This window comes from Cetorhinus maximus, chromosome 7 (genome assembly GCF_964194155.1).
Source record: "Cetorhinus maximus chromosome 7, sCetMax3.hap1.1, whole genome shotgun sequence".
NCBI classification, from domain to species: domain Eukaryota; kingdom Metazoa; phylum Chordata; class Chondrichthyes; order Lamniformes; family Cetorhinidae; genus Cetorhinus; species Cetorhinus maximus.
In genome coordinates, this window is record NC_135885.1 from 5,747,764 (window position 1) to 5,762,079 (window position 14,316).

The window sequence follows — 14,316 nt, forward strand, 5'->3', positions numbered from 1 at the left end:
TGGTCCAAACATGGACGAAAGAGCTGAACGTGAGGTGAGATGAGAGTGACTGCCTTTGACATCCAGGCAGCATTTGACCAAGTGTGGCATCAAGGAGCTCTCGCAAAATTGAACACAATGAGAATGGGGGGAAAGCTCCCCACTGGTTGGAGTCATACCTTTAACACAAAAGAAGATGGTTGTGGTTGTTGGAGGTCAATCATCTCATCTCAATCCCAGACATTGCTGTAGGAATTCCTTGGGGCAGTGTCATAAGCCCAACCATCTTCAGCTGTTTCATCAATGACGCTGTCTCCATCATAAGGTCAGAAGTGGAGATGTTTGCTTGTTATTGCAGTGTTCAGCACCATTCATGACTCTGCAGACACTGAAATTGTCTATGTGCACATACAGCAAGCCCTGGCCAACATTCTAGATTGGGCTGATAATGGCGAGTGACGTTCGCAGCAAAAAATGACCATATCCATCTGGAGAAAATCTAACCATTTCTCTTTCACTTTCAACAGCATTGCTATCACTTAATCCTCTTCCATCAGCAGTCGTGGGGATTGGGCGAAGAACTCTCCCACTCCTCTCCACCCCTGACTTCAGGAATGTGACAGTTTTAACTATCTTCAACGTGCTGTGGAAGCTATTGGGGTATTTCCCCCTTGTCCATAGCAGGGGAAAAATCCTGACATGCGTTCTTCTGAATTGCCTACTTCCCCTGACTGAGGAAATCCTCCCAGAGACATCGTGGCTTTAAACATCAAAGGAACATCCAACATTGGTCTTTGTTGCCAGACAAATCCAAGAAAAATTTCAAGACCAATACCAGGAACTCTTCATCACATCCATCGACCTGACAAAAAGCATTTGACTCAGTAAATGAATCGGCTCTGTAGATTGTGCTCCAAAGATCTGGACATCCAAGAAACTTCTTCACAAACCTGCAGTTGCTTCATGATGATATGACTGTAACTGTCTTGAGTGGGAGTTCTGAAACAGATGTCTTCAAAAGCTGAGTTAGGGTCAAGCAAGGCTGAGATAGCCCCCGAACTGTTTACAATGTACCTGACGATGGTTATTCACCTTACCAAAGGTAAACCCCCTCTGGTGTCAGTAATAAATACCATCTAGATGGAAAACTCTTCAACTTCAGTTGCCTCCATACCAGAACTGACCACCATAAATATACATGATCTACAGTTTGTGGATGACAACAATGTTTTTGCCCACTGTGCACCAGATTTAGAAGCCATTCTCTATCTCTTTAGTTCTTCATACAAGAAACTTGGCCTGACCTTGAATGTTGCCAAAAGAACTCGCATATCAACCCACACCCGGTAGACTCTGGAACACGTTGAGCACTTCCCACACCTTGGCAGCAGGAGTGTGATGGAATACTTGCCTGGACGAATGCAGCTCCATCAACACTCAAGAAGCTCCAGGACAAAGCAGCTGACATGATTAGTGACCCAGCCACCACCTTAAACATTCACTCCCTCCACCAGCGCCAGCAGTATGTACCATATACAAAATGCACTGCATCAACTCACTAAGCTTCCTTCAACATCACCTTCTAAACCCGCGACATCTACCACAGCAGCTGTATGGGAGCACCACCTGCAAGTTCCCCTTTAAGCCACACAACATCCTGACTTGGAATTATATCGCCAATCCTTCACTGTCGCTGGGTCAAAAACCTTGGAACTGAACTGCACTGTGGGTGTGCCTACACCCAGATGGACTGCAGCAATTCAAGGAGGTGGCTCACCTCCATCACCTCTAGGGCCTTTAGGGATGGGCAACAAATGCTGGCCATGAAGGAATAAGAAAAAACTCCCTAGTAGCATGAATGGATGTATACTTCAGTGCACAGGAAATCAAATTGAATCTCCTATCACCTGTCCCAGCCAATTCAGGGAAGCCAAAACCAGCTAATGGCGTCTCAACTGCTGATCTCGGGCAGATGGAACCTTGTCCACCTCAGTTCTATGTGAGGCAGTGGTCTTACCGGCTGAACCACAAATGTAAATTTAGGTTGTCTATTTCCTGCTTTTTATTAGTTTTCTTCTTCGTTTCTTGAATTTTTGGCAGTACCATTCCATGTGCACAGGCACCTTGAGCAAGTTGGTCAATTTCATGCATAACCTCTTAAGTTGTGCAACTATTGGGGAGAGGTGTGTTAACAGTTTAACCCCAATTTGTCCTTTTCTGACACCACCCATCCTTCCCAGCTGGGGTTCAGTAGTTCAAAAACAATGTGTGATTTGATTTTCCTTTGTCTTGGGTACTAGGGGAAATTGCTATCCGTAGCCACTGCTCTGGCTGTCATTAGCCATCCTGGCACAGATGGGGTATTTGAGACAAATACCTTTTCTGTTCTGTGTAGTTCACTAAGTAGTGAATTGAGCCATCGGAGGAGAGTTTCCGTAGAGCAGCTTTTATACATTGTACTTTTGTTCCTGTTATTTTAACAAAAATTCAGAGTGCAAATGAGTCAATAAAAATGACCATGAAGCTACTGGATTGTCGTAAAAACCCAACTGGTTCACTAATGTATCCTTTTAAGATGGCAACCTGCTGTCCTTATTGGCTCTGACCTGTATGTGATTCCAGGCCTATTGCCCTCTCAAATGGCCTACCAAACCACTTGATTGTTGGAACAAGTGATGGGCAATAAATTTCAGTCTTATCAGTGACACCCCAAGAATAGATACTTTTTAAAAAAAAAAGTGCTTTGCTAGGAGTGGATGATTCAATGGGCACCATCAATTCTCCCACACCTCAATGTAAAGACACGTATTGCGTGTCATCTTAAGTGAATATTGACATTCTGCTCAGGAATGAAGGAGGGAAGCTCCAGAATAGCCTGCCCAGACTCTGTCCTTGACGCACACGTGCACAAATTGGCTTTACCCCAGTTACGCACTACTTCTCTCCTGCCTCGTGCAACTACTGGGGCCAATTTTATCATCAATATTGGTGTCCCGATTGGTGAATGTTTCACAGACCTGGAACTTTCTGTTTTATGGAGATACAGTACTAACAGTGTCCTTTCTTTTTCAGTATCTCTGTGAATGCCAGTTTGATGACAATTTGAAATTCAAGAATGTGCTAAATGAAGAGGAGCCAGATGCTATGCGCATCCATCCAATTGGGCGTGATAAGGATGGCCTAATGTACTGGTACCAATTGGACCAAGAGTTCAATGTCCGATTGTACACAGAAGAACAAGATGATCAAGATGGCACTTCATGGAAGCTCATTGTAAGGTATGGTGAGGGTGGGAGAGTGAATTTTTTGTTGCGTTTCTTGTAGCTAGTTTATGCTTTTGGAGGAAACCTGGAATTCCTCAGTATTAGAAGGGGATGGCTGGGTGGCAGCGCCACTTTAGGAAGTGGTAATCTCAATAGTGCTGGGAAGAAGAAACTGGGAATTTGAGCGAATACAATTTGCTTGGGATGTACATGGTGTGGCTCAACGAGGTGATGAAAAAGGCAGGCAGGGCATCTGAAATTTAAAACCAAATTAATTCTCTCGATTTGAACGTTGTTGGCAAGACTGGCCCATCTCTAGTTACCCTTGAAGATGATGTTCCCATGCACCTGCTGCCTTGCAGAAGATGGTGGAGAATATCCCTAAGATTTCTATGGACAAAGTGTATGCTACTATGAATACACTGCTACTAAATTTTACAATTAAAATTACCACTCCATATAAAAACAGGAAGAGGCCATTTAGTCCCTTGAACCTGTTCTGCCATTCAAGAGATCATGGCTGATCTGCAATCTAACTCCACATACCTCCCCTTTCCCCATAAGCCTCAATAGATTTTTAATATTCAAAAGATATCAATGTCGAGTTTATTTAACCCACCCACCCCCAGTACAGATGCATCTGTGGCAGGCAGGTTGGTGACGATGAGGTCAAGTATGTTTTTCCCTCTTGTTGATTCCCTCATCACCTGCCATAGACCCAGTCTAGCAGCTATGTCCTTTAAGACTTGGCCAGCTTGGTCAGTAGTGGTGCTACTGAGCCACTCATGGTGATGGACACCACCCAGAGTACACTCTGCGCCCTTGCCATCCTCAGTTCTTGACCTGATGCTATGAGACTTCATGGGGGTCATAGTCCATGTTGAGGACTCCCAGGACAACTCCCTCCTGATTGTATGTGATGGTGGTACCTGGGACATGATCTGTAAGGTATGATTCCATGAGTATGACTATGTCAGGCTGTGAGACAGCTCTCCCAATTTGGCACAAGCCCCCACCCCCCACCCCACCCCGGGTCAACAGGGCTGAGTTTGCCGTTGTCATTTCTAGTGCCTGGGTCGTGGTCTATCCGGTTTTATTCCTTTTTATTGACGTTATAGCGGTTTGATCCAACTGAGTGGCTTGCAGAGGGCATTTAAGAGTCAACCACATTGCTGTAGTCACATGTAGGCCAGATGGCAGATTCCCTACCCTAAAGGACATTAGTGAACAAGATGGGTTTTTACGACAATTGACAATGGTTTCATGTTTTTAAAAATTCAAATTGCACCATCTGATGTGGTGGGATTTGAACCTGGGTCCCCAGAGCATTACCCTGGGACTCTGGATTACCAGTCCAGTGACAATACCCTGACGCCACCACCTCCCCAGTGAGAGTGACTGCCCTTGACACCAAGGCAGCATTTGACCCAGTGAAGCATCAAGGAGCCCTAGCAAAACTGGAGTCGATGGGAATCGGTGTGGGGGCTGGGAATGACTCTCCGCTGGTTGAAGTCGTACCTAGCTCAAAGGAAGATGGTTGTGGTTGTTGGAGGTCAATCATCTCAGTCCCACGGCGTCACTGCTGTATTTCCTCAGGGTAGTGTCTTAGACCCAACTATCTTCAGCTGCTTCATCAATAACCTTCCTTCCATCATAAGGTCAGAAGTGTTTGCTGACAGTTGCACAATATTCAGCACCATTTGCGACTTCTGAGATACTGAAGCAGTTCATGTCCAAATGCAGCAAGACCTGGACAATATCCAGGCTTCGACTGACAAGTGGCGAGTAACATTCACACCTCAAGTGCCAGGCAATGGCCATTTTCAACAAGAGAGAATCTAACCATTTCCCCATGACATTCAATGGCATTACCATCACTGAATCCCCTGCTATCAACATCCTGGGAGCATTTGACCCAGTGTGGCATCCATTGACCAGAAACTGAACTGGACTAGCCATATAAATATTGTGGCTACAAGATCAGGTCAGACGCTAGGAATCCTGCAGCGAGTAACTCACCTCCTCACTCCCCAAAACCTGTTGACCATCTGCAAGGCACAAGTCAGCAGTGTGATGGAATATTCTCTGCTTGCCTGGATGAATGCAGCTCCAATGAAGCTTGACACCACCTAGGACAAAGCAGCATACTTGATTGGCACCCCTTTCACAAACATTCATTCCCTCCACCACCAACGAAGACTGGCAGCAGTGCTTACCATCTACAAGATGCACTGCAGGGATTCACCAAGGCTCCTGAGACAGCACCTTCCAAACCCACGACCACTACCATCTAGAAGGACAAGGCCAGCAGATATATGGGAACACCACCACTTGGAAGATCGCCCAAAGTCACTCACCATTCTGACTTGGAAATATATTGCCGTTAAATCCTGGAACTTCCTCCCTGGGTGTACCTACACCACATGGACTGCAGCGGTTCAAGAAGGCAGCTCACCACCGCCTTCTCGAGGGCAATTAGGGATGGGTGATAAGTGCTGGCCCAGCCAACGAAGCCCACATCCCATGAATGAATGAATAAAAACATGTTCTCTAGTACCTTGGAACAGTGACCATTCCTTCCGTGATTGTAGAATGGAGTGTGTCCATGCTACTTGGCAATTCTGAGCAACATGTCCAAACTCGTCTAACATTCACTGCCTGATTATTGCAGCACAGCCTGTAAAGCAGTCAGGAATGCACTGCCTGAAATGTAGTGGAGGAAGCAGATTCAATAGTAACTTTGAAAAGAAAAAAGAAAGACTTGCATTTATATAGTACCTCATTTCTTGACCACCTGACATCTCAAAGCACTTTACAGCCAGTGAAGTACTTTTGAAACGTAGTCATTGTTTTTTATATTCTTCTACGGGATGCAGGAATTGCTGGCCATCCCTTTTTTTTTAAAGTTTATTTGTTCATGGGATGTTGCTGTTGCTGGCTAGGTCAGCATTTATTGCCCATCCTTAATTTCTCTTGACTGCCACATCCTTGAACTGCTGCAGTCAATCTGGTGCAGGTACACCCACAGTGCTGTTGGGAAGGCAGCTGCAAGATTTTGTCCCAGTGACCCTGAAGAGATGGCAATATATTTCCAAGTCAGGGTGGTGTGTGACTTGGAGGAGAACTTATAGGTGCTGCTCCCATGCATCTGCTGCCCCTGTCTTTCTAGGTAGAGGTCATGGGCTTGGAAGGTGTTGCTGTAGGAGCCTTGGAGAGTTGCTGCAATGCATCTGTGGATGGTGTACACTGCTGCCACCGTGCGTTGGTGGTGGAGGGGGTAAATGTTTACGATGGTGGATGGGGAGCTCGTCAAGCTGGCGGCTTTCTCTTTGATGTTGTCAAACCTTTTGAGTGTTATTGGAGCAGCACTCGTCCAGGCATGCAGAGAATATTCCATCGCGCTCCTGACTTCAGCAAGGCTCCTTCGACAGCACCTTCCACGACCACTACCATCTAGAAGGACAAGGGCAACAGATAGATAGGAACACCACCACCTGCAAATTCCCCTCCAAGCCACTCACCATTCTGACTTGGGAATATTGTTGTTCCTTCACTGTCGCTGGGTCAAAATCCTGGAACCCCCTTCCTTACAGCACTATGGGTGTACCTACACCCCATGGACTGCAGCGGTCCAAGAAGGCAGCTCACCACCACCTTCTCAAGGGCAACCGGGGACGGGCAATAAATGCTGGCACAGCCAGCGAAGCCCACTTCCCGCGGTGTGAATGAAAAAAACCCTTGTGTCTTGTAGATGGTGGACAGGCTTTGGGGCATCAGGAGATGAGTTACTGTCTGCAGGATTCCTAGCTTTTGACCTGCTCTTGTAGCCACAGTATTTATATGGCTTGTTCAGTTTCTGGTCAATGGTAACCCCCCAGGATGTTTGATAGTGAGGGATTCAGCAATGGTAATGTCATTGAATGTCAAAGGGCAATAGTTGGATTCTGTCGTGTTGGAGATGGTTATTGCCTGACATTTGTGTGGCGCAAATGGTATTTGCTACCTATAGCCTGAGCCTGAATGTTGTCCAGGTCTTACTGCATATGGACACTGACTCCTTCAGTATCTGAGGAGTTGTGAATGGTGCTGAACATCCCCACTTCTGACCTTATTTATGTAACGTCTTTAATATAATAAAACATCCTAAGGCAGGAGCGTTATCAAACAAAATTTGATACTGAGCTGCATACAAAGATATTGGGGCAGGAGATGAGAAGTTTGGTCAAAGAGATAGCATCGTAAAGGGGAAGCAACAGTTGCAGAAGTTTGGGACAGGGCGGGGTTATAATCCGAGCCCTTAGGCAGCTAAAGGCACGCTGGCATTGGTATAGCAATTAAAACAGGAAGGTGGAGGGCTACGAAAGTATCAGAGGGATGTCTGGTTACATCTGGTTACAGAGGTTACAGAGATGGGAGGGAAAAGCCATGGAGAGATTTGTAAACAAGCATGAGAATTCTAAATGAGGCATTGCTGGATTGAGAGGCATTGTAGGTCAGAGAGTACAGGGGAACTGAGTGATTTCATAGGGAACTGGCCTTCACCAGGTTGATTCATGGGGTGGAGAGTCTTATGAGGAAAGCTTGGACAGGTTGGGCCTGTATCCGTTGGAGTTTTTAAGAATGAGAGGTGATTTTACTGAAACATTTACGATCCTGATGGGGCTTGATAGGGTGGTTGCTGAAAGGGTGTTTTCCCTTGTCGGAGAGACTGGAACTAAGGGATATAGTTTAAAAATAAGGGGCCTCCCATTTAAGATGGAGATGAGGAGAAATGGAGGTTTTGAATCTGTGGAATTCTCTTCCCCAGAGAGCAGAGAGGGTAGGGTTATTGAATATTTTTAAAGCGGAGTTTGGTAGATTCTTGATTGACAAGGAAGTCAGATGGTATAGTGGGTAGAGAGGAAAGTAGAAGCCATGATCAGATCAGCCATGATCTTATATGGCGGAGCAGTCTCGAGGGGCCGAATGGCCAACTTCTCCTAATTCATATGTTCATGTGGATGAGTGGGTTAGGATTCAGGCAGTAGAACTTGGATGAGTTCAAGGTTAAAGAGGGTGGAAGATTGGAGATCGTGCCAAGAGAACAACAAAGTCTAGAGGGGGAGATGGTGCACTGATGGTCAGAGACCCAGGCTAATGCTCTGGGGACATGGGATCAAATCCCAACCGACAGCTGGTGGAATTTAAATTCATTTAATAAATCTGGTATTATAAAGCTAGCCTCAGTAATAGCAGACATGGCAACTACCAATTGTCACAAAAGCCCATCTGGTTCATGAATGTATTTTAGAGTAGGCAATCTTCCATCCTTACCTGGTCTGGCCTACATGTGACTCCAGACCCACAGCAATGTGGTTGACTCTTAAATGCCCTCTGAAATGGCCTGGTGGCCTTGCCAGTGACAACCACATCCCATGAAAGAATATTTTTTTAAAAAACAAAGGCAAGAATGATCCCAAGTCTCAGTTTTGTCCACTCCTTGCTGCCTGCAAGCATGTGCTGCCCCATTATCTGAGGAATTGTGAATGGAGCTGGACAGTGCAATCATCAGAGAACAGACCCAATTCTGACCTCATGATCGAATCCCTGCATGCATTTTCCAGGAGGGACTACTGGAGAAAGATCAAGAGCAGGAATCCTGGCTGATTTTTTTTTCTTTTCCCTTCTCATCCTAGCTTGAGATTGTTTGTTTCTATCGTGACTAGCCATTGAAACAACATGAAAATTGGGACATAAGCCTAAACTCAACTGGCCAGAAATCCTGGAAATGACCCAAAAAATTTTGCTATAGCAGACATGCAAGGTTTATGCTTCATGGAACACATTGCTATTATCTATTCTTCCACTGACCTGTTTCTCTAAATTTACTGAATGCTCATCAGATTGCTGAATCCACAGCAACATGGTCATGGCGTGTGTCCGTGAATCTTTTTTTTATCAGGGACCGTAATGAATTGGCTGAAACACTGCAACTGCTGAAAGCTCAGATAGATCCAGCGTTACTAAGCAAGTTTATCCAGGAAGATGGCTCTTCTCACACTAGTCCTACACCTGAAGATGAAGAGAATAAGAAAGAACTTGAACATCTGGAAGGTAACTTTTCTCTACTACAAACGTTGACTCGAGCCTGAGATATATTGAGTTGAGCACTTGGAAAACAGTGGCAGAATTGCACAGAGTCAGCATGGATTTACAAAAGGGAAATCATGCTTGACAAATCTACTGGAATTTTTCGAGGATGTAACTAGTAGAGTTGATGAGGGGGAGCCAGTGGATGTGGTTTATTTGGGCTTTCAACAAAGTCCCACAAAAGAGATTAGCGTGTAAAATTAAAGCGCATGGGATTGGGGGTAGTGTATTGAGATGGATAGAAAACTGGTTGGCAGACAGGAAACAAAGAGTAGGAATAAACGGGTCTTTTTCCGAATGGCAGGCAGTGACTAGTGGGGCACTGCAGGGATCGGTGCTGGGACTCCAGCCATTCACAATATATATTAATGATTTAGATGAGGGAACTAAATGTAATATCTCCAAATTTGCAGATGACACAAAGCTAGGCGGGAGGGTGAGCTGTGAAGAGGATGCAGAGATGTTTGTGTGATTTGGATAAGCTGAGTGAGTGGGCAAATGCATGGCAGATGCAGTATAATGTGGATAAATGTGAGGTTATCCACTTTGGTAGCAAAAACAGGAAGGCAAATTATTACCTGAATGGCTATAAATTGAGAGGGGGGTAATGTGCAACGAGACCTGGGTGTCCTCGTACACCAGTCGCTGAAGGTAAGCATGAAGGTGCAGCAGGCGGTAAAGAAGGCAAATGGTATGTTGGCCTTCATAGCGAGAGGATTCGAGTACAGGAGCAGGGATGTCTTGCTGCAATTATACAGGGCCTTGGTGAGACCAGGCCTGGAATGTTGTGTGCAGATTTGGTCTCCTTATCTGAGGAAGGATGTTGTTGCTATAGAGGGAGTGCAGCGAAGGTTTACCCAACTGACTCCAGGAATGGTGGGACTGACATATGAGGAGAGATTGAGTTGGTTAGGATTATATTAGCTGGAGTTCAGAAGAATGAAGGGGGATCTCATTGAAACCTATAAAATTCTAACAGGACTAGACAGGGTAGATGCAGGAAGGATGTTCCTGATGGTGGGGGAGTCCAGAACCAGGGGTCACAGTCTGAGGATACAGGGTAGACCATTTAGGACTGAGATGAGGAGAAATTTCTTCACCCAGAGAGTGGTGAGCTAGTGGAATTCGCTACCACAGAAAGTAGTTGAGGCCAAAACATTGTATGTTTTCAAGAAGGAGTTAGATATAGCTCTTGGGGCAAAAGGGATCAAAGGATATGGGGAGAAAGCGGGAGCAGGCTATTGAGTTGGATCTAAAACAAAAATAGCTGGAAAAACTCAGCAGGTCTGACAGCATCTGTGGAGAGGAAGACAGAGTTAACGTTTCGAGTCCGTATGACTCTTCATCAGAACTAAAGAGAAATAGAAATGTGGTGAAATGTAAACTGTTTAACGGGGGTGCGACAGGTGGAGCTGGATAGAGGGCCAGTGATAGGTGGAGGCAAAGGAGAGATTGCCAAAGATGTCGTAAACAAAAGGCCAAACGGGTGTTAATGGTGGTGATATTAGCCAAAGGATGTGCTAATGGTGACATTAAGGGTAGAAAGCAAGATAAGCAAGTGACAGATGGCCCTATTGGGGGTGGGCGGGGGAAGGGATCGAAATAGGCTAAAAGGTGGAGATAAAACAATGGATGGAAATAAATTTAAAAATAATAATAGAAATAGGCTTATTGAGTTGGATGATCAGCCATGATCATAATGAATGGCGGAGCAGGCTCAAAGAGCCGAATGGCCTACTCCTATTTTCTATGTTTCTATGTTTCTCCTCAAGTGACAATTGTGCTCAGATACCTGCTGTCAGTGTCTATGGGAGGGCAGGGCCTCCACTGTTGAATTTCATAGAGTCATAGAGGGCTACAGCACAGAAAAAGGCCCTTCGGCCCATCGAGTCTGTGCCGGTCAAACAAGTACCTAACTATTCTAATCCCATTTTCCAGCACTAGGCCCATAGCCTTGTATGCCATGACATCGCAAGTGCACATCCAAATACTTCTTAAATGTTATGAGGGTTTCAGGCAGAGTGTTCCAGATTCCCACCGCCCTCTGGGTGAAAAAATTCTTCCTCACATCCCCTCTAAACCTCCTGCCCCTTACCTTAAATCCATGCCCCCTGGTTATTGATCCCTCCACCAAGGGGAAAAGCTCCTTCCTGTCTACCCTATCTATACACCTCAATCATGTCCCCCCTCAATCTCCTCTGCTCCAGGGAAAATAACCCCAGTCTATCCAATCTCTCCTCATAACTAAAACTCTTCAGCCCAGGCAACATCCTGGTAAATCTCCTGCACTCTCTCTAGTGCAATCACATCCTTCCTATAATGTGCACGCAATACTCTAGCTGTGGCCTAACCAGCATTTTATACAGTTCCAGCATAATCCCCCTGCTCTTATATTCTATGCCTCAGCTAATAAAGGCAAGTATCCCATATGCCTTCCTAACCACCTTGTTTACCTGTCCCGCTACCTTAAGGGACTGGTGGACATGCACACCGAGGACCCCCTGATCCTTGGTACTTCCCAGGGTCCTACCATTCATCGTGTATTCCCATGCCTTGTTTGTCCTGCCCCAGTGCATCACATCCTCCCTTTGCCTAACATCCCATGCACAAACTTTCCAATGGGGATCATTACAAATAATTAGGAACAGAAACCTTGACTTGTGCAATTGGAGACAAATGAGCATCTTTATCTTACCATTCCACCTGATCCCAGTTTCAAATGATTGGACTGTGCATCTCATCACATTCCCACCCGCTCCCAATTAATTCTGGTGTCCAGTGCGTCTTACGTCTCATTTTCCTTCCTTTTATCTGTAGACTGTGCAGGTTTGGGTCTGTTGTATGTTACCTTTCGGTTAACCAACCCCTCATTTAGCTCGAATGGTGCTGAGCATCTTGTGCCGTTACTTGGCGAGGAGCATGCTAATCTGAATGTGTCAACATTCTTCCTCAGCCAACATCCTTGAAACGTTAACTGTATTCCTCTCCGCAGAAGCTGTCAGACCTGCTGAGTTTTTCCAGCTATTTTTATTTTTGTTTTTGTTCCAGATTTCCAGCATCTACAGTATTTAGCGTCATAAACCAGATTAGCTTGTTCTGATCTCGCTGTTATTTGAGACTATTCTGCTGTTTGATCATTTCCAAAAGTTAGTTGTATGTGTAGCCTTTTTGAGACATTTCTGAGATATGTTGAGGAGTTTTATAAATGCAAGCTTTCTTTCTTTGATTAACACATTTTTAAAACTTTTGAACAGAAGAAATGAAAACTGGCAAGACAATAGGAGGGCAGCAGAAGGAACCTGAAATAGCCCCCAAGTCAAATCCAACATCTCCAACCGCGACTACCTCTCCGGGAGATGGGGAAAAAATGCGGACAATCAAGAAAGAGCAAGATGAAGATGGCTCAAAGGCAGAGCAGACCGTTAAGGTAGAACAGCTTGTGTCAGAAAACACTGATGAGAAAGGTGCAGACACTAAACTGACCAAAGAGAACAGCCTTGAGAAAATTAGTAAGCTAACCGAAGGAGAAAACACAGCTGCAAAAGTAGAAGTGGTCAGTCTGACAGGCTCGGGTGATTCCAAAGGTTGCACTGGTAAGTTGACAGCTGAAGACCGTGAAAAACTGGGAATCTGCATCAAGGTGGAACCTCCTGACGATATCAAAGAGAAATCCCCGGAAGAGCTCGAAAGGGCCTTGAAAACCGTCAAGCAGGCAAAACTCCCCATGAAAAAGCGTGAAATTAAACTGACTGAGGATTATGACAGCTCAGTAAAGGGGCCCCTCAGCAAATCCATGACTCCTGTCAAAGAGCCATTGAAAGAAGGATCAAAAGCAGAAGGTGAGACAGTAAAGCAGGTACCCGAGGAGAAGGCGGAGGGAAAGCAACTGATGAATGGCGAGATAGCTGCGGGACCCAAGGTGAACAACCACAAAACTGAAGAGGGAAACATGGAGGCTTCTGCTGCAGAGAAGGCTGAGCAGAAGAAAAAGAACCAGGAGCCTGAACATGCATGCCCAACTAAAGAGGAGGAAAACGGCATTGACAGCTCAAGCAAGCAGGACTCTGATTTGCCAGCGAGCCTTAATCGGGAGAATCATGAAAGCGGAAATAAAGTTGAGGTAAACCAGAACTGCACAGTGAAGGAGAAAGCTGCAGACCATGATCTCCCAGAGCTTGTGAAGCCTACTGAGGAAGCCAGGTCGAAATGTGAGGACGAGGAGGATTCTTCAAAGAGCTCCCTAGGCACAAAGCTGCCTGACAAGAATACACCCAACACACCACAGGCAAGTTTGACCAAGGTGGAGGAGGAATGTACAGAGAAGATGCCTGTGAGGAGAACAAGATCATCATTGAGGCAACAGATGCTGGGGAAGACTTCGGAGGAAGAAGCGCCCCAGAAAGTTGAGCAGGTGGAAGAGAAACAGGAGACGGAGCCTAATGGGACAAGGTGCTTAAGGAGATCGCTGAGAATATCCAAACCCACGGTGAAAGTGACGGAAAGCCAGGAGAAGAGAGCGAGCAAGAGAGAAGAAGAACCAGCACCTCCGAGTCCAAATCGGGATGAGAACCAGAAAAAGATGGAGAAAGATTCCAAAGGAGCAAAGGTACAGTGATATGATTGTTTAAAAGTCAAAAAAAAATGTTTGTGTTGCTGGCAAGGCTGGATTGCCCTTGAGAAGGTGGTGGTGAGTCAGCACCTTGAAAACAAGTGAGGGGCTGTCTGAGCCATTTCAAAGGGTACTTAAGAATCAACCACATTGCTTTGGGTCTGGAGCCACATTTCAGCCAGACCGGGTAAGGATGGCAGATTTCCTTCCCTAAAGGGTATTAGTGAACCAGATGGGTTTTTAACAACGACCCTGTAATTTTATGGTCGCCATTACTGATACTAGCTTTTTATTCCAGGATTTATATCATTGATAAAATTTAGATTTCCCAGTTGC

General features: G+C 45.5%; 3 protein-coding genes across 6 annotated transcripts in view; all 3 read left to right on the forward strand.

Annotated features, from left to right (window-relative positions):
• LOC144682565 (BTB/POZ domain-containing protein KCTD14-like) overlaps positions 1-14,316 on the forward strand; it is a 1,380,231-nt gene that overhangs the window by 762,668 nt on the left and 603,247 nt on the right. The window lies entirely within an intron of this gene.
• ints4 (integrator complex subunit 4) overlaps positions 1-14,316 on the forward strand; it is a 445,537-nt gene that overhangs the window by 256,990 nt on the left and 174,231 nt on the right. The window lies entirely within an intron of this gene.
• The window catches only part of rsf1a (remodeling and spacing factor 1a), a 111,620-nt gene that overhangs the window by 62,552 nt on the left and 34,752 nt on the right, over positions 1-14,316 (forward strand). The window contains exons 4-6 of one of the 2 annotated variants that reach the window (XM_078544959.1): positions 3,052-3,257; positions 9,184-9,335; positions 12,626-13,977. In XM_078544959.1, the coding sequence (XP_078401085.1) occupies positions 3,052-3,257; positions 9,184-9,335; positions 12,626-13,977 (1,710 nt within the window). The remainder of the gene's footprint in view (positions 1-3,051; positions 3,258-9,183; positions 9,336-12,625; positions 13,978-14,316) is intronic. The other variant, XM_078544960.1, reaches the window with a different exon arrangement.